This window comes from Mustela nivalis, assembly GCF_964662115.1.
Source record: "Mustela nivalis genome assembly, chromosome: 3".
Taxonomy (NCBI): domain Eukaryota; kingdom Metazoa; phylum Chordata; class Mammalia; order Carnivora; family Mustelidae; genus Mustela; species Mustela nivalis.
Window position 1 is genome coordinate 133,013,104 of NC_139022.1, and position 17,581 is coordinate 133,030,684.

Here is a 17,581-nt window from a genome sequence, read left to right on the forward strand (position 1 = left end):
CAGATATCCCAGGGTGTTTTATCTGGCTGTTCTTTGTGATTCTTGCTTGAATGTTTTTCTGGGATGGGGGGGGAGGAAGGATGCGAAGTGTTGGAATTGAAGTAGCATACACAGTGTGTGCGAGGTAGATCAGATAGGCATCCTGATTCTCTGTGACAATGGCAGCATACAGGACATGCCCATATTTGCAAATTTAGGTTACAGTTGTAGCAGATTTTCTCGTTACACTGTGAAGCTTTCCTTCATCATTGCAGCTGAAGGAGATCTATTCCCTCTCAGGCAGGAATGATAAATGTGAGGCTACCTACTGGAATGTCTCCTCCCTACTGGTTCCCATGGCAGACATTTGTAATCGAGCACAACACTCTTTCTGGCTGAACCCCATGCCTTCTCAGAATTCTTCTCACTGTAGAAGGCCCTGCCAGTCGATCCAAGTGGCATGTTAGACGAATCCTGTGTGCCGAGGTCTTACGGTCCTGGTTGCCAGCCCCCAAGTGTGTCATTCACGTGGCTTCCCATTGCCGTTATTTATGTGCCCATTTTAATTGTGTATTTCTTAAATACAGATTCTGCCATTGTTGTTATTTTGGGCTTTCTTTCTTTCTTTCTTTCTTAAGATTATTTTAGAGAGATAGAGCAAATGAGCAAGCAGGGGAAGGGGGAGGGAGAGGAAGTGGGAGAGGATTCCCAGCAGACTCCCTGTTGAGTGCAGAGCCTGATGCAGGACTTGATCTCACAGCCCTGAGATCATGACCTGAGTGGAAACCAAGAGTCAGACACTCAACCGACTGAGCCCCCCAGGTGCCCTTCTCTTTCTGTTTTAATGGAGGGTCCTCTGGACCAGTACCAGGGTCTCACACTGTGTCCTATCTAGTGCCAAGCATAATGCCTTGCACATGGCAGCTTTTAGCAGCAATTTGATCAGTGATGATTGATCACATGTAGGGAGGCCTCGTGAGATCCCTGTGATGATGGCTTCATGTTGGAGCGATGACCAGCACAAGGATCAGACTGGTCCCACGTCTAAGACCCCGTGAGAGTTTGCAGGAGACCTGGTAATTTGGAGGACTGGAGAACGGGTTTGACTTCAAGGCCCAGAGGAAGAGAATCTAGTTTACTCTACAACTATGACCTGTCTACTGTGTGTCTGGCACTGAGCTGGCAGCTGGGGACACCAGGATGACCCAGGTTCTGCTCTCCCTGAGCTGACACTGTAGGGAGTGTGTGGGGACAGAGGAAATTATATAAAAATAACTGCTCTCATAGAAGCCTGGAGAAAATAAAAGCTCACTGAAAGACAAGAAATGGGGTCCAGGAAGGGATTCTGGGGCCTCACCTACCTCTGCTTGTTCCATTTAGTTTCAGAAGAATCGACGAGACCAGGACGCCACCAAACACAAGCTGATGGAGATCGCCAATTACGTTGATAAGGTGAGACCAGGTGTGTACTTTGTGGGAAAGGTGCCAGCACCTCCAAGGGGCCACAGGACAGGAGGTGGCATGGCACCTGAGCTGCCTCAGGGATTGGTCACCATAGCCAATCTCTGAGATGGAATAGCAATGCCATAGAGGCTCAGGGTGGTCACAACAAAGCTCTCAACTCTGTGCCCTTAGCCAGGGAGCTTATCTTCTTTGGGTTGCAGTTTTGTGTTATGTTTAAATTTACAAAGTAGAGGGGCTGGCTTGAATCAGTGGCTTTCAAAATTTTTGTTTTTCTGGTGGAACTCTTCTTTTCAATGAAATCTTATGCCGTGTCTAATATAAAAGATAAAAATGGACTCTCAAAGCAGGGGTGAGCATCCAGAGTGCGGTCCTCTTGCTCCTTCCCCTCACCCCTGCAAATGGCTGCCAGGCAATGTAAGACATGGAAGAGCCCAGCTGAAGAAAGCTTTAAGGTTCTCTAAGGTTCCTTCCAGGCATAAAGCCCAGAAGTTTCCTGAGTTAGGGAGAATTGAGGTAGGTGAGCATGGGAAAGGTACAAAGCCTTAAAAATTGAGTATAGAGTCTTTATCTATATACTTCATGTGTCATGAAGACTATGTGGTCTTCATCTATAAAATGGTTCTAAAATTATTTCTCACTCAGAAACACAATGTGAATGGTTAACTTTTCTAGACCAGGCCCTTTTAAAACATACCTGTAGAAAATACCCAAATTCTTGAATTTTACTAGAATAGCCTGGTCTGGGACTTGGAAATACTCTGTTTTTATAAAAAGGGGCATTTGTTATACTGCAAAATGCAGTAGAATGATAACCTTAAATTACAGTACACTCTTGACAGGCTAGTAGTAAATAGTTTTTAAAACTAGAATTTAATATGTTCAAGGTCACAGGTCTCTAAGAATCTGAAAACATTTATTGTACAATTTCAGTGCATTCGCAGTGCTTCTGCAGCTCTGGGCCTGTTCGGGATTCATGGAGCCCAGGTCCAAAGGAGAAATTATTTTTTTCTAAACATTAGAAGATCAAGAAGAGAACTTAAAAAAAAAATTTTTTTAATGGATTTACAAGCAAATGTGATAGCACTCTGAAGTCATCAGGCGGGAGAGTCTGTGGTCTATGTTTTTGTTTTGCCCTAGATGGCTCTGGAAACACTGGTGACAGGTGAAAGTCATGAGCATTTCCTGGAAGGAAGGCCTCCAGGGACACAGCTCAGTCCTCTCTCTAGCTCTCAGTTCACTCAACAATAACATTTAAATGATCCTACATCCCAAACACTCAACATCTGGGAAAACAAGAGAAGCTCATTTCCTGGGGGGTAGACAGGAGGCAGACCCTGTTTTCACCCACGTGGTGTCTATTGTTCTGGAGACCCAGCAGGTGGGAAGCTTGGCTGGGTCTCCCCTTTGTGAACTCTCCAGCTGGTCTGCGGGGGTAGAACCAAGGGTGCTGATGAAAAGTGGGAGAGGCAACACTACGCCTCGGCCCTTACGTGAAGCCCCAAGCCTTGCTTAGCTGGTCCCTTCTGGGCTTGATTTTCTCCTGAGCAGCTGATTTTAGTCACTGTGGCTGGGGTGAAGGAAGGCACTTCTGAGGCTTGCTGACCCAGCTACATGAACTGAACTGTTGTTGAACTAAAACTGGAATGAACTGCACTAAATTTGCTGAATCAGGAACCCAATCCAAAATGTTTTTCCTTAACTGTGAAAAAAGCCAAGTTTAAGTCCTTAAAAGCTCCCTCATGAAGCAAGTTCAAATTGGAATCCTAAATAAAACCCTTTATTTCCTGTAACAATTGACCTGGCACAAAAACGGGAAAATCAGAATTTCCTTGGCAATCAACTGCTCTTTCACCAAAGCTGGAACCCATCTTAGGCCACAGCTTCTTGGGGGCAAGATGATTCTCTAGATCTGTGAATACGCCGGCCCCGAAGTCAAGAGGGGCTTGAGTGACTCCGAGATCCGATCTCATTGTCTAGGCCTTAATCCCGCCTCCACCGTCCTCCTGCTGAGACTCTGGGCCAGTCACTGAACTTTCCTAAGCTTCCGTGCTTGGGACATAGAATGTGCTCAATAAACATCGATGTGACGATTGTTGTTTTTAGCTGCCACACTACCCACCAATTTTGGATTAAGATGGTGTCTTTTGCTCATGAGATCTGGGTTTTCGTGCAATTTTGTTTTCAGAGTAACTGCCTCAGTAATCTCTAGGGTAGGCCAAAGAGTCCCTGGGACCTGTGCCTTCCGGTGGCACTTAGCTTTGCAGAGAACCCTCTTCCTGTGTGTACGTGTAGGAGATGAAAGAGACCACATCACAAAGCCCAGGTGTCGCCCTCCTCTGAAGGAACCTGAGAGTCAGGTCTCGTTTCTAGAATTTCAGGATCTCTGGACAGAACTCGAGAGGTGATCTGGGACCTTTGCAGCCTAATGCTGGCCACTTGTTCGTGGCATTTGTGACAAAGTCTGAACACCTCCAGGGACGAGAAAGGAAACTTGCGAATGAGCATCTCTCAAGGTGTAGGAGACCCCACACAGTAATGCATCCATCTACAGTCCGGCATATCCATACAGCGAAATGCTGTTTAGCAATAGAACGAAGGACAAAGTGATAAAGAGGCCATGAGGGAGAGGAATCTCAAAAACATGCTGAGTGAGGAAAGTCAGACACAGAGACCTCATGTGTGGTCTGGTCGTTCTGGTTAGAGGAAACATCTAGAAAGGGTAAATCTGTCGTGGCAGGAAGCAGATGAGTGATCTCCTGGGTCTAGGGGTGAAAATGGGAAAAGACGGTCAGTGGACATGGGGGTCTTTCTTGGTGTGATGAAAATACTCTAATTGGATTGTGGTGATCATCTTACAGCTTGGTAAATTTACTAAAAATATTGATCTGTACGCCCCCCAAATGGGTAGATTTTATGTTATGTAAGTTACATCTCAGTGTTTAAGAGGAATTTTGTATAACAGAACTTTTTAGACATGTATAAAAAAGATAAGTAACCATGTAAGGAACTGGGAGAGAGGATTGTGCTGGATGCCGGGGCCCAGGGTCCTTATCACAGACAACAGCACAGCTTAGCTCTGAGTTTCCTTATGACTAACTTTAGTTACAAGGATTTTTTTTTTCCCCTATTTTAAAATTAAACGGGTCTTCTGTCTGTCATACCTATTGGCCACGCCCCACTTTAGGAGCAGTTTAGAGACAGCATTGATGCTGTCTACACAGGATAGCCCTGTCCACGTGCGGAAGCAAGTCTGTGTCCTGTGCCCTATCCTTCCTCCAAGCTAAGTGACTCCAGCTCTGCCTGCACAACGTTGGCCATCTTTCTCAGGGTCTCACTGCTCTCTCCTGAGAAATGTGACTCACAGCCCCTGTCGCCCCCCATGCCCGGGGGGGGGGCATGTGCCAAAGAGAAATCTGGGATTCACTCTGAATGCCGAGCCTAGGAAGGGGCATGTAAATCTCAGGGTGGTGTTCACAGCTGATGCCGTGGCTCTCTGTGTGCGTTTTCAGTTTTATCGATCCTTGAACATCCGGATTGCGCTCGTGGGCTTGGAAGTCTGGACGCATGGGAATATGTGTGAAGTTTCGGAGAACCCCTACTCTACTCTCTGGTCATTTCTCAGTTGGAGGCGCAAGCTGCTCGCCCAGAAGAACCATGACAACGCCCAGTTAATCACGTACGTGGCCTTCGTGCATGTGTGTCTCCTCGGGGCTGGCTGCACAGCACGCGCCTGCAGTGTGGGCACCCTGTGCCCGCCCTCCCCCGCCCACCCGGTGCTCAGTGTGGGTGGTCCTCGCCATCCTGCCACTCTCGTCCAAACAATCCTTATTTCTCAGACATGGGCTCTGCCGCCAGGACACCCAGGAAAATACTAAAACCCTAAGAGTCAGAACAACCCCAAGAAGTGCTGACGACCTAGGTGAGAAGCTGAGACTTACACACATTCTGTTGACCATCTGAAACAGCAGGACGTGTATTTGGGAAGTGACTGACCATCAGGGGCTGCTTCCAAACAGCCTAAGGGGCTCCCTTTGGTCCTCATGGTGCTTCGTTGTAGAACGCACGCTCATCTTCTGCCAAAGCTGTAGCTTCCTCAGCTTGCCCTTCACTTTGTTCCCAGGGGCTCAGCACCAAGAGCCGGAAGGGCTTCAAGAGGCAGATAGTGCGTTGGAGGGGAGGGAGACATCGGGGGTGGGGGGAGTTGTGCTGGAACTTCTTCAGTTCCCGAGAGAAAAGGATAGTGTTGGCGGTCATGAGGGCTCCTGAAGTCCCCCAGGGGTGCGGGAGGTGCGAATATCTGGTATTTTTAGTGTTAACTTCAAAAGGTGTTCTGAGACGGTTATAAGAAAAGGCACATTACATAGTAAAGCTATTTCCTTTTGTTCCCTAAAAAATCTTTCTGAATCAACAATCATTTAAACATTTCTTGCTTCTTTAAAAGAAATGGGGAGGGCACCCGGGTGGCTCAGTGGGTTAGGCATCTGCCTTCACCTCAGGTCATGATCCCAGGGTCCTGGTTGAGCCCTGCATCCTGCTCCCTGCTCAGTGAGGACCCTGCGTCTCCCTCTCCCTCTGCAGCTCCCTATGCTTGTGCTCTCTCTCTCCCTCTGTCAAATTAAAAAAAAAAAAAAAAAAAAGTCTTTAAAAGAACTGGAGAAATAACTGTACCAAAAATCTGGGCTATGGTTATTTCACAATGGTACATTCACCTAGGAGATTTTGGGGTTTTGCCTGAATTTTGGAAGCCTGGTGCCCTGCTTTGGGCAAAACCTTGAATCCAGGTGTCCAGCAAGACTTCCTTAAGGCCATTTCTAAGTTTATAAAATAACCTTTGGGGCTTCATAGAGATTTGCTTGTATTTTATGTGTTTTCTTGCAAATTGTTTCTCTGAAGAAGAATCTGCCTTCAATTCAGCAAACACTTATTCAGTGCCCCCTATGTGTCAGATTCTATGCTAAGTTCTGGTGATCTCCCCAAAGAAATAAGGCCATCTTGGCTCTCAAGTTCTCATGGTCTAAATGAGAAGACAAACAGAGAGCTATGAGAGCCCCACGTAATGAGCTTCCATGTAGATCCTTTAAATAAATTCCCTGTTTTGGGCGTGCACGAGAATACTGGTGTTTTGTTCATTCCCTCTCCCCTGCCCTGGATGGATACAGCTGAGAGAGGGATGGATTGAGCCGGGGGGAGCGTCGCTGGCTGTTGGCAGGTTTGCATCGCCATTGCAAAACAAAGGCAGAAACGGCTCATCTTTGCACCCAGCTGCATTTTCCTAGGCTCCTGATGGGACACATCTGTTTCTTGGGTCCCAAAGTGATGTGGAAATGAAGCATCAGCCCCCACAGCTGCTGCCCAGTCCCTCCACCCGCCCTGTCCCGCATACTGCAGAGCCCAGGGTATGGCACGGGACCCTGGCAGCTGGCAGAAGTGGTCATGAGTCACTTAAGAGTCAGAACCTGTGCCACTCTTCCTCAGCCCCTCCCTCTGACCTTTTCCTCTGCAGCAGGAATGGGATACAGCTTTATGAGCCCTGCCCATTTCCTTCCAGGGAATGGGGCTCTGGGCATACTGTGGGAAAAAGTGGCCTTTTGCCCTTTCTAGTTCTCTGGAACAGTAAGAGAGTAGGTGGCAGGAAGGGAGAGGTGTGGTGACCTGGAAGTTGTCCAGCTGGCCTAAAACACTGGGGTCTCTCCTTGGCAATGATCTGGAAATGGCAGCGGGGCCAAGGAATACCGTGATGGCTGCCTGCTCCTGGGCACAGAGGAACAGCCCTCACGGCTGCCATCTGAATGACCTTCTCTTGTTCCTTCCTGCAGGGGCATGTCTTTCCACGGCACCACCATCGGGCTGGCCCCCCTCATGGCCATGTGCTCCGTGTACCAGTCTGGAGGAGTCAACATGGTGAGTCTCCTCCAGGCTGTTGATGCTGTAGAAGACAGAAAACTGCCTTACAGGACAGGAGGTTGCCTTGTGTGTGGCGGGGGGAATTGAATATATATATATATATATATATAATTGCAGGGAAAAAAACCCTTGACATCAAGTATGGCAGTTGTTTAAAACGAAATCACTAAATTCTAAGAGATGGAAGTATCCAGGGGTAAATTTTCATTTATTATAATTTATCCCCAGTTTTCAAGCTCAGGAGAGCCCTACATGATATCTAGTGATGTCGCTAGATCTCTCAGGTATTCCAAACCAGGGACTAGAGAATAGTAAGATAGTAGAGATTTAAAAATATTCTTTATCCTAGGTTTTATGTTATTATGCATATTATTATGAAACAAGAGCCCATCTCAAAGTCATGGTTAGGAAATTCCAGCCTTCTTTTGAAGTTCTCTCTGGCTCTGTGGGGCTGTTTGGATGACTCGTTTCTGACCTGTGAAGTAGATGTCAAGGAGGCCTTCTCTCCCATCTGTCTGTCCATGCCCTTTTACAACAGATGTAGCATGACGGTTAAAAGCACAGGCTTCCATCACGGAGTCTGTACACGCTGATTGTGGAATCAGTGGGCAGCTGTGAGGCCTGGCTAAGAAAAGACAGACCCAGAAAAGCAGGGAGAGATGTCTTCTTGACCTGAACTCTCTCCTTGGGCAGGACCACTCTGAGAATGCCATCGGCGTGGCCGCCACCATGGCCCACGAGATGGGCCACAACTTTGGCATGAGCCACGATTCCGCGGACTGCTGCTCGGCCAGCGCGGCTGATGGCGGGTGCATCATGGCGGCTGCCACCGGGTGAGTTGGATGGCAAGGTGGGGAGAACAGAGCCTGTGAGGATGCTACAACCTGAGTGTTCCTCCCCATGGGCCCTAGGAGCCTCTGTCATAGCTCTTGCGGGGGCTTTGGAGAGAAATGTGGTTGACGACAAAGAAATTGGAAGAGAACCAAGAAAGCAAATGTATGCAAGGAGCTCTAGGTCTATAGCAGGTGGTTTGGTGCTGGTGGACCCCTAGATATATTTAATTTCTGTCTTAGGGTCTTCAGCTGGAAAATTGGCCTGACTCCATGTATCCTTTTCACTTCATGAATTTTTGAAGAGGACTCGTTTTGAATAGCCCCAACCCTTAAGTCCCTTCATCCCAAGGGAACTTGGTCATTGCTGACTCAAAGTTCTGATGTAGCCTGCACAAAAAGGAAAAGGACAGGGAACACCTCTGCCCACATAAGTGACACCTCAGAGAATTTACAGGTTGCATTTACCATGAGGAACAACAGCAAGCCAGCTACATCTCCCTGTATCTGTGAGGGGTTTTTTGTTTTTGTTTTTGTTTTTGTTTTTTAAAGATTTTATTTATTTATTTGAAAGATGGAGATCACAAGTAGGCAGAGAGGCAGGCAGACAGAGAGAGAGAGGGAAGCAGGCTTCCTGCGGAGCAGGGAGCCCGATGCGGGGCTCGATCCCAGGACCCTGAGATCATGACCCGAACCAAAGGCAGCAGCCCAAACCACTGAGCCACCCAGGCGCCCCTGTGAGGGGTTTTTTTAACCAGAGCTTTTGAAAGAAAATTCTGTTAACACCAACAATTCTTAGTTACAACTCTTAATATTTAGTATCTGAACTCGTGCAGCAGAGGGCATTGGGTTCTCCCAAGACCCATTGGGTTCTTCCAAGACCTGAGTCACTCTTTGGAAGGTATCGTGGTGGGAGTTTGTGTTCCCTCTACCCCAAGCTGTTAGAGCCTGCTTATGCTCCTTAGGAAGTGGTGTTTCAGTGACCCTAAGAGGAAATGCAACTCTCTTGGGGTTCCAGTGTTCAGTGTTTGTCACTTCTTGGCTGTGACATACAAATGATGATGTTGATGTGCAAAATACAACTCCACGGGTCGTGCTCAACTCCCTCAGAGCTCACGGTTAAGGCCACCCCTTTCTCTCTCAATCTAAAAAGCGTGTTTATAGTCATATGGTTGGGAGTGATATTAATTATTACTCCATTTTGTTTTAAACTATACGCAAACATAAATTACTAAAGTAGTTTAAAAATTTTTGGCCACAAATGCCTTATGACAGAACGGACAATGGAAGGGGTTAACCTCTAGTTGGTATAGTGCATTGCGGACAGGATAACTCTTCCTTTACAGACCTAAATTGTGGTACTGACCCAATGCTAGAGAATGTATGACTTCTGATTCTTTTTTCTTTTCCAATGAAAGGACTCGGCACCTTTCATAATCTTGTGATAAAACTATGCATATGTAAATTGCTGGTTGAGTTTGGAGTGCTGCCTGTATCCTTAGAATAGAGGTCATAAGATCCCCGGCCCCAGTGAAGAAATTAAACGCATGATCTTGGCTTTTTTGGCCTGTTCTTTTGTTCCAAGAAAATCTCCATCTAATAACAGCTTCAGGAAAGTTTGGATTGGCTAGTATTCTGCTCAGCTCTAAAACTCAGGAAACCTATTATAACATATTCAATTACCCTTTATTTATGGCACTCTTTCCTACAAAGGGCAGAAATTGCTGCTTCTGATTTTCACTTACCTCCTCCATGCACAGTGAGGGAAAAAAGAACGTCATGGGGTGCTGAGAAACAATTGTAAGATAATGTATCGGTGATGTTCTAAGGGGACAGAACACGTGTGCCTGGGACTATGGGGGTCTAAGTCTAGGTGGAATCGGCCTCATGGGCGGTAGGACTGAGACTGTTCTGGCCTCCTGGTGCTCAGATCCCAGCTGACTCCAGCCTTACTCTTTGCCAGGCATCCCTTTCCAAGAGTGTTCAATGGCTGCAACAGGAAGGAGCTGGACAGGTATCTGCAGTCAGGCGGTGGGATGTGTCTCTCCAATATGCCAGACACCAGGACGCTGTATGGAGGCCGGAGGTGTGGGAATGGGTACCTGGAAGATGGGGAAGAATGTGACTGTGGGGAGGAAGAGGTAAGGTGTCATGGTAATGCTAGGGGCAAGGGGAGAGTGTGCACTGGTTTCAAATCTTTGTGTCAAGGAGAATGCAACTGACCACTTCTTAGTCTTAGGCATTTCCCATATACGCATGGCTGTCAAACACCCCATCACAAATCAGATGTGGGGAGTAAGACTTCAATATGGACCATTTGTGCAGACACTTTCAGATTGAGGTCAGCCCTGGTGATTGAAGCCACCTACCTTGTGAGTGTGTCTGGTCTAACCAAAACCTCGTCTCCTCCCCAGTGCAGTTACAGATGGCCTCTTGGTCCTCCAGCTGCACAAACTTTATTCTAGAGGCCACACAGTTGGACACATGAACTTGAACCTGGGCCTTGAGGAGGCTTAAAGTAACAAGCTTGTGCTCTTTAGGCTGGAGAAGAGAGGATTGAAAGAGGAGGTAGGAGGTACTGTTAGGTCTAGAAAGGGCTGCCGCAGGAAGAAGGAACAGAACTGTTTGTGTTCAAGCTCTGTAGTTCCTTCTGATCTTCAAACTGGTGGGCATGCAGCATAGCTCTGTCATTTTTGCCAGATGTGTGTTGTTCTGCAAAAAAGGAGAACTGGACGGTTTCATGTCTATTTTCTGAAGGATGAAATATGTTCGTTAACGTATGCAAAACAGTCAACTGTGTGTAGGGGAGACTAAGGGTTTGTATATGACTGTTTGATGTTATAACCTTCTCTATGGTTTGATTTTTGGGTTTTGTATTGTTTTTATTTTGAGAGAGAGAAAGAGAGAGCAAGGGTTTGGGGGGAGAGAGAGTCTTAAGCCAGACTCCATGCTCAGTTCAGAGCCTGACATAGGAATCGATCTCACGACCCTGAGATCATGATCTAAGCTGAAACCAAGAGTCAGATGCTCAACTAACTGAGCCACCCAGTCACCCCTGAGTTTTGTCTCCAATGCCAGCACCCAACTTTCCTAATAAAACAAAAACTAATTAAAGGCTCTGCCACTCCCACCACCACGAGTTCAGAGAGATCGATCCAGACCCATCAGAAAGGAGGGAGTCAGCCCTCTTATAATGGAGGGTCTGGTGGAGTTGAGGAGCAGTCTGTGAGTGGGCTCAGCCAACTGGCTTGTGTTCAGCAAGTACTTACTGAGCGTGGGGCACTATGTTGGGTGCTAGGGACAGGATGGGTAGCAAAACCAGACAGGGTTCCTGTCCTTGTGGAGCATATCATCTAGTGGGGGAAACATACATTGACCAAATAATGCAAAAGCATGTGAGTACAATCTCTGGTAGAGGCTTAGGAGGGCCAGTGGTATGTGCTGTGAGCACCTGCATTGTGAGAGCAGCTGCCCTACTCAGGTGGGTGTGTGACTTCTGACCCCATATCTGAAGGCAAAGTTGGTAGTTCCTGAGGAGCACAGGGAGAGAAAGCACACTTCAGCTAGAGGAGGAACCCGACCCTGAAGTGGGAGGAAACCCTGCCTGGAGCCCATGACAGTGGGAGATTAATGGAAGGAAAGCAGCCTCTTCCTTCTCTTAGGGAAACAAATGGATGGATATCGTAGCGGGGCATGGGATGTGTCTCTCCCTGCCAGAGCTGGGCGGTTAAGGTTATGATATGATTCATAAGCTTGGGACACGCCCCAGGCAGACACGGCTTAACTTCAGCCTCAGCACTTGCTAGGTGTGTGCCTGCCAGCATAGGACTTGTCTGAGCTCCATTTCCCCATCTGTGAAATGGCAGTAATCATGCCTCACAGTGCTGTGGTGGACCTAGGGGGCCTGGCACATTGTCAAGCGGCTTAGGATAGGCCTACAAATATAGCAGGAGAGTGATAAGGACACTCGGGGTCATTGGGATGTTTCAGCATCTTTTTAGATTTCATGCTGTACATCAGCACATCAGGACCCATAAGGCAAGAAGGAAGAACCTATAAAGACGTTCTGTTCCAGAAAGGTCCAGGCCAGTAAAGGGTGAGGAAGAGCAGCAGGTGGGGAGAGCAGTCTGGGGAGGCAGGTCTCAGGACTGACATAAACTTCAGATTGTTCCAGCCTGGCCTTTGCTTTCGGTGGCCTTTTCTTATGGGATATCAGGCCCACAAGTGTGGGGGCGGGGAGGGCAGGAGCACATTTTGTGTGTGAATATTTACAAAATGTGTGTCTATGTTGTGATGTTACTAATGATTGTGTCTTTGTATATTTTCTGTGATTAATATACACGAGCTTCATAATAAACCTATAAAGTGAATTTTGTGGTAAAGATTTTCTAGGGAGCTTGGGCCCCAGGGGCATGTGGGGCAGGGGTGGGGAAGTGTGGGAGGTGGGGGAAGGGCTTCACCCCACCAGTCTCCCTCCTCAGCTGCCCCAGAGCCTCATGGCCATACCCTCCGCCCCTGCAGGAATGTAAAAACCCATGCTGCAATGCCTCGAATTGCACCCTGAGGGAAGGGGCTGAGTGTGCCCACGGCGCCTGCTGTCACCGGTGTAAGGTAAGAGGCCCTTTTCCCACCCCACTGCCCCCAGAACCCCAGGGTTCTGATCCGACAGCTCAGTGCTCTGCTGTGGGCTAATGGCTGGGACTCAGCCTCCATCCTGGGGAAGTGGTGTCGGCCGAGTTTCAGGAACACGCAGCTGGGCTGACTCCCCGGATAAAGTTTACTATTTCCCGTACCGTGCCTCACTGGCTTCAAGTCATCCCAGAGGGCTGTGCTACCTGGAAGATGGAAGACCAACTTTATTTATCCATTTATTAAAACTTTATTTTATTTAAATTTAGCTAATTCACATATAGTGTATTCTTCGTTTCAGAGGTAGAGTTCGGTGATCATCAGTTGTCTATGACCCCCAGTGATCATTACATCACGAGCCTTCCTTAATGGGGTAACTGTCACTCAGTTACCCCATTCCACCCCCCTTCCCTCCAGCAACCCTCAGTTTGTCTCCTATCATTTAGAGTCTCTTATGGTCTATCTCCCTGACTTTGTTTTATGGAAGGAAGACTTTTTTTTTTCTCTTAAAGTAAGTGTTCAGAGAGAGTAGGCTTGATTTCATTTGGAGCTCCAAGTAATAATCGACCTAATTTTGATTAATATCGATAGACTTCTTATTAGCTGCCAGGCACTATGCAGAGATATATATTATATATATTATCTCATTCAATCCTCACAAAAGTCCCACGAGACGTCTATTAACATCCTCCTCACTTTAAGATGAGTAAACTGGGACTCAGGGAATAAGTGGCTGACCCCCAGTCCCACGGCCAGGAGGGGCTGAACCACGCTTCCCTGCTTCTGGAGCCTACACGCCTAGTAGCGATGTGGAAGGTATTGCTACTCATTGCCACTATTGCTTTACAATCTCTTATCTGTAATTCTGAAATTCAGAAAATTCTAAAAACCGGAAAAAAAATTTCTTCACACATTTGGTGGCAAATTTTACCTGAATTGACATAATGACAGTCTTTTTTTAAGAAAGATACACTCAAAGTGAATATTTCTATTGTGCTGCAGAAAAATTAATGTGTTTGATTATAAAGTATAACCCCAGGCCTTCCTGGGGTGGTCATATAATAGACACATGTAATGTGCGAATGCATATACGTACATATGTGTGTACACGTGTGTAATGTCTACTTTCTGAAATCTGAAAAGTCAGAACCCCGTCGGGCCCCAAAGTTTGGCTAGGACTCTGGACCTACGCTTCCATCCCCTACTTGCCAAGTGCGCGTTATGTGCTAGATACTGTTCCGGTGCTCTGTTTGAAGGCAGTCCTTGTAACAATCCCATGAAAAGGTGGTTATCCCCGTTGACTCTGCGCTAACCCAGAGAGGTTAAGCAGCTGCCCCAGGCCCCACTGCTGGTTAAGGAGCTGCGATCTGAAGCCAGGCAGGCTGGCACCAGGTGCATCCTCTCCACCTCCCTCCTGCTGTGGTGGTAGAGACATGCCCTGCCTCTTCCTCCTCCACGCATCACCAGGGTCTGCCCTGGCAGCCGAGGCTCCGTGCTTTCAGCAGACTGTTCAGCGGGGCCATTCTCTGCCTTCTCTCCTGGGAAGGCCTTGTGGGTGGTGTGGGGTGCCCTGGGAGTAGGGAGGGCCTCTTCTCAGATGTAGCTTTCCTTACAGGCCTGGGGAAACTCCCCATCTAGTTTGACTCCAGGGTAGACTTGGCATCTCCCCGTGGAGGTTGTGCTGGGTGGAGTCCTTTGAGGCTCGGACAAGGGCCGGAGAATAAGCATGGACAATGCCCATTCAGTTTGGTTCTCAGAAAAGATTCTCTAGAGAGAAGTATGTGCAGAAACATGAGGCTTGGAGCCCGAGACCTTTCGTTCAAATCCTCTGGTGCAATCTGGGGTCGCCTACTAACCATGTGAGTCTAGGTTCCTTATCTGCGAAGTGGGAGGAGTGTTAATAACACGGACCCACTGACCACCCAGGGACACGGGAAGACTCAGATGGGAAACTTCGTCTTTACCATTGCCCACTGTTGCGCTATCGATCAGGTTATTATTTTATCTCGACCAAGAGGCAAATGACAGCATCTGGCTCATGGATATTGTGAGGCTCACATGGGATCAGAATGTGTAACTTAGCCCAGTGCTTGGCTCAGTAATGGGGATATATTGCTGCTCAAGTGCTTTGTAAACTCGGGGGTGTTGTGTGAATGGTGTGTGTGTGTGTGTGTGTGTGTGTGTGTGTGCGCACGCACATTCGTGTGATTCTATTAGTGGGCCTGGCTCTTCAGCCACTTACTGACCAGTAGACTTCTCAATACCTCGCTTAACCTCTTCTGCCTCAGGTTTCATCATCTGTAAAATAGGGATAACTGTATGTTATGCAGAACTCTCAGGAAAAGTAAATGAGGTAATATTCTTACTGGCCATTAAGTGGGAGCTCCATAAAAGTAACCATTCTTACTAAAGCACTTAGTAAACTGTAAATTGTTGCCTAAACATTAGTCTTACCTAGTTCTTAAAACTGCTAAGAAGAGGAAATGAGCTAGCATCTTTGAAAACCTTTAAGTCATTATTCATCTTAAAATGAATAATTTTATTCATTTTAAGATGAATAATGACAAATAATGCCCACGAGTCCTTTGCTGGTTGGGTTGAGGACATGCAGGGGACTGACTGTTTTTTCCCCTCTTGTTCCTCTCGGTTCAGCTGCTGGCGCCTGGGACCCTGTGCCGTGAGCAGGCACGGCAGTGCGACCTCCCAGAATTCTGCACGGGCAAGTCTCCGCATTGCCCCACCAACTTCTACCAGATGGACGGCACCCCCTGTGAGGGCGGCCAGGCCTACTGCTACAATGGCATGTGCCTCACCTACCAGGAGCAGTGCCAGCAGCTGTGGGGGCCTGGTAAGGACTGTCCTACAGAGCAGCCCTCCTCCCACCCCACCGCTTCCAGGCAGCATCTCTAGATACTACCTTTCTACTTCCCCTTGACTCAGTGTAGACCTTGAGAGAGACAGTCAACAGCATTCTTCCCAGTTCCTTGATGCTTTAAATCCTCAGAGCAGGTAAATGGACAAGAATAACCCAACAGAAAAATGGGCAGAGGATGGAGACAGAAAAGGAAATGCAGGTGACCCTTAGCTGCAAAGTGAACAGATATTTAACCTCACTTATAGTAAGTGGAAACAAATTATAACTACGATGAGATGGGATTTCTCTAATCTTGGACTGGCAAAGACTCAAACAGGAATATAATAATCATTATATCATTTTAATACCATAACTATAATAATAAGAGTGGTAATAATGGAGTGTGGAGAATGTGAGGAGACCTATAGGTACAACCCCTATGGAAAGCAATTTGAAGATACCAGAATTCATGTGAACTTCCCATTGGACCTGTCCATTCCACAACTTAGGAGAGTATCCTACTCCTCTATTTGCTCATGTATGCGAAGATAGATTTAGAAGGATACTGAGGTAGTGTTAGTGATAGCTATAGGACCCTAGATATCCTTTGGTAGGGACCAATTAAATTAATCCTGGTACACCCATGTCATGGACCCCTCTGCAGCTGAGTAAAAGGAGACAACTCTGTATGTACTGAATAAAACCATCTCCTACAATAAATTAAGTGAAAAATGCAAGTTGCAGAATAGTGATTAGAATTGCTGCCATTCTTTATTTGATAGATTATCTCTAGAAGATACATAAGAATTATTTCTAGAAGAGAGATATGGTTATCTTTAGAAGATACACTGTTAGTTGTGATTACTTCTCTGGGTTGTGGGGAAGTAGGAACAGGAATGGCTACTAAGAAAAATACATACTTTATTTCTTTAAAATTCTGTGCGTTTAGTATCTAATTTAAAATCTGAAATGCAACATGGCTTTTTCATTACAGAGAAGGCTTAGCACACAAACCTCCCATAGATATAACACCTCAGTATGGTATAAAGAACTGACATAAAACCTTTTTCTATGAATAGGTCTTGATGAGAAGTTGGGGGTGGAACAACTTGCTGGGGGTACAGGAAGAAGGACCCGACCATTCCCTCCCCAGAAATGTTCTTAACCCCATGACTTTACCAAGGGCTAGCTTTGTACTTTGGGGGCTTCTGACTTCACCTAAAGTTGGCTAGTGTGCTGATAAATGTTTCTTGCCCACCTAGGAGCCCGGCCTGCTCCTGATCTCTGCTTCGAGAAGGTGAATGTGGCAGGGGACACCTTTGGAAACTGTGGAAAGGACATGAATGGGGAACACAGAAAGTGCAACATGAGGTGATGACCTTAGGGCTAACTCCAGAAGATGAAGGGTGACAGGGCCATTTCTGCTCTGTCCTCACTCCTGCCCAGATCAGCAGCCTGGGCCTTTAAATAATTGTCAGTCAGTCCCCTATTCCAGGCCCGTTGTTAGACAATGTTCCATTCAGTCTAAGGAAGTCAGTCCACAGTGTGGATGGCAGCACTTCCTAGAGAGCTGGCTACACTTCCTTTTGGGACCTTACAGTTGAGCAGGGAATCAGCTCTCTCGGGTCATTTCTGTGGGATGCTAATTATACCCTCTTCTGAATAGCCTGTCATTCATTCATTCATTCATTCATTCATTCATTCTTTCATTCATTTCAACCAACCATCCACCCATCTGTTGAGCGTTTGCCGTGTGCCGGGATGATGCTGAATATGTGGGACTGTTAATTAACAATACCAGGTGATAACAGAACTGTGAAGAGAGCCACCCAACCTGGTCTTCGTAGGTCAAGGTGGTGTCCCAAGGGAAGGTTCGCCTATACTGAGATCTGGAGAAATTATCTAGTTGAACAGGATGGGG

The 17,581-nt window shown here is 47.0% G+C and overlaps 1 protein-coding gene across 2 annotated transcripts in view; it reads left to right on the forward strand.

Moving 5' to 3' along the window:
• The window catches only part of ADAM19 (ADAM metallopeptidase domain 19), an 80,280-nt gene that overhangs the window by 48,872 nt on the left and 13,827 nt on the right, over window positions 1–17,581 (forward strand). Inside the window, exons 8-15 of one of the 2 annotated variants that reach the window (XM_082725008.1) lie at window positions 1,360–1,441; window positions 4,953–5,119; window positions 7,260–7,344; window positions 8,041–8,180; window positions 10,141–10,318; window positions 12,699–12,788; window positions 15,459–15,654; window positions 16,923–17,031. In XM_082725008.1, coding sequence (XP_082581134.1) covers window positions 5,016–5,119; window positions 7,260–7,344; window positions 8,041–8,180; window positions 10,141–10,318; window positions 12,699–12,788; window positions 15,459–15,654; window positions 16,923–17,031 — 902 coding nt within the window. In that variant the 5' untranslated portion in view covers window positions 1,360–1,441; window positions 4,953–5,015. The remainder of the gene's footprint in view (window positions 1–1,359; window positions 1,442–4,952; window positions 5,120–7,259; window positions 7,345–8,040; window positions 8,181–10,140; window positions 10,319–12,698; window positions 12,789–15,458; window positions 15,655–16,922; window positions 17,032–17,581) is intronic. The other variant, XM_082725007.1, reaches the window with a different exon arrangement.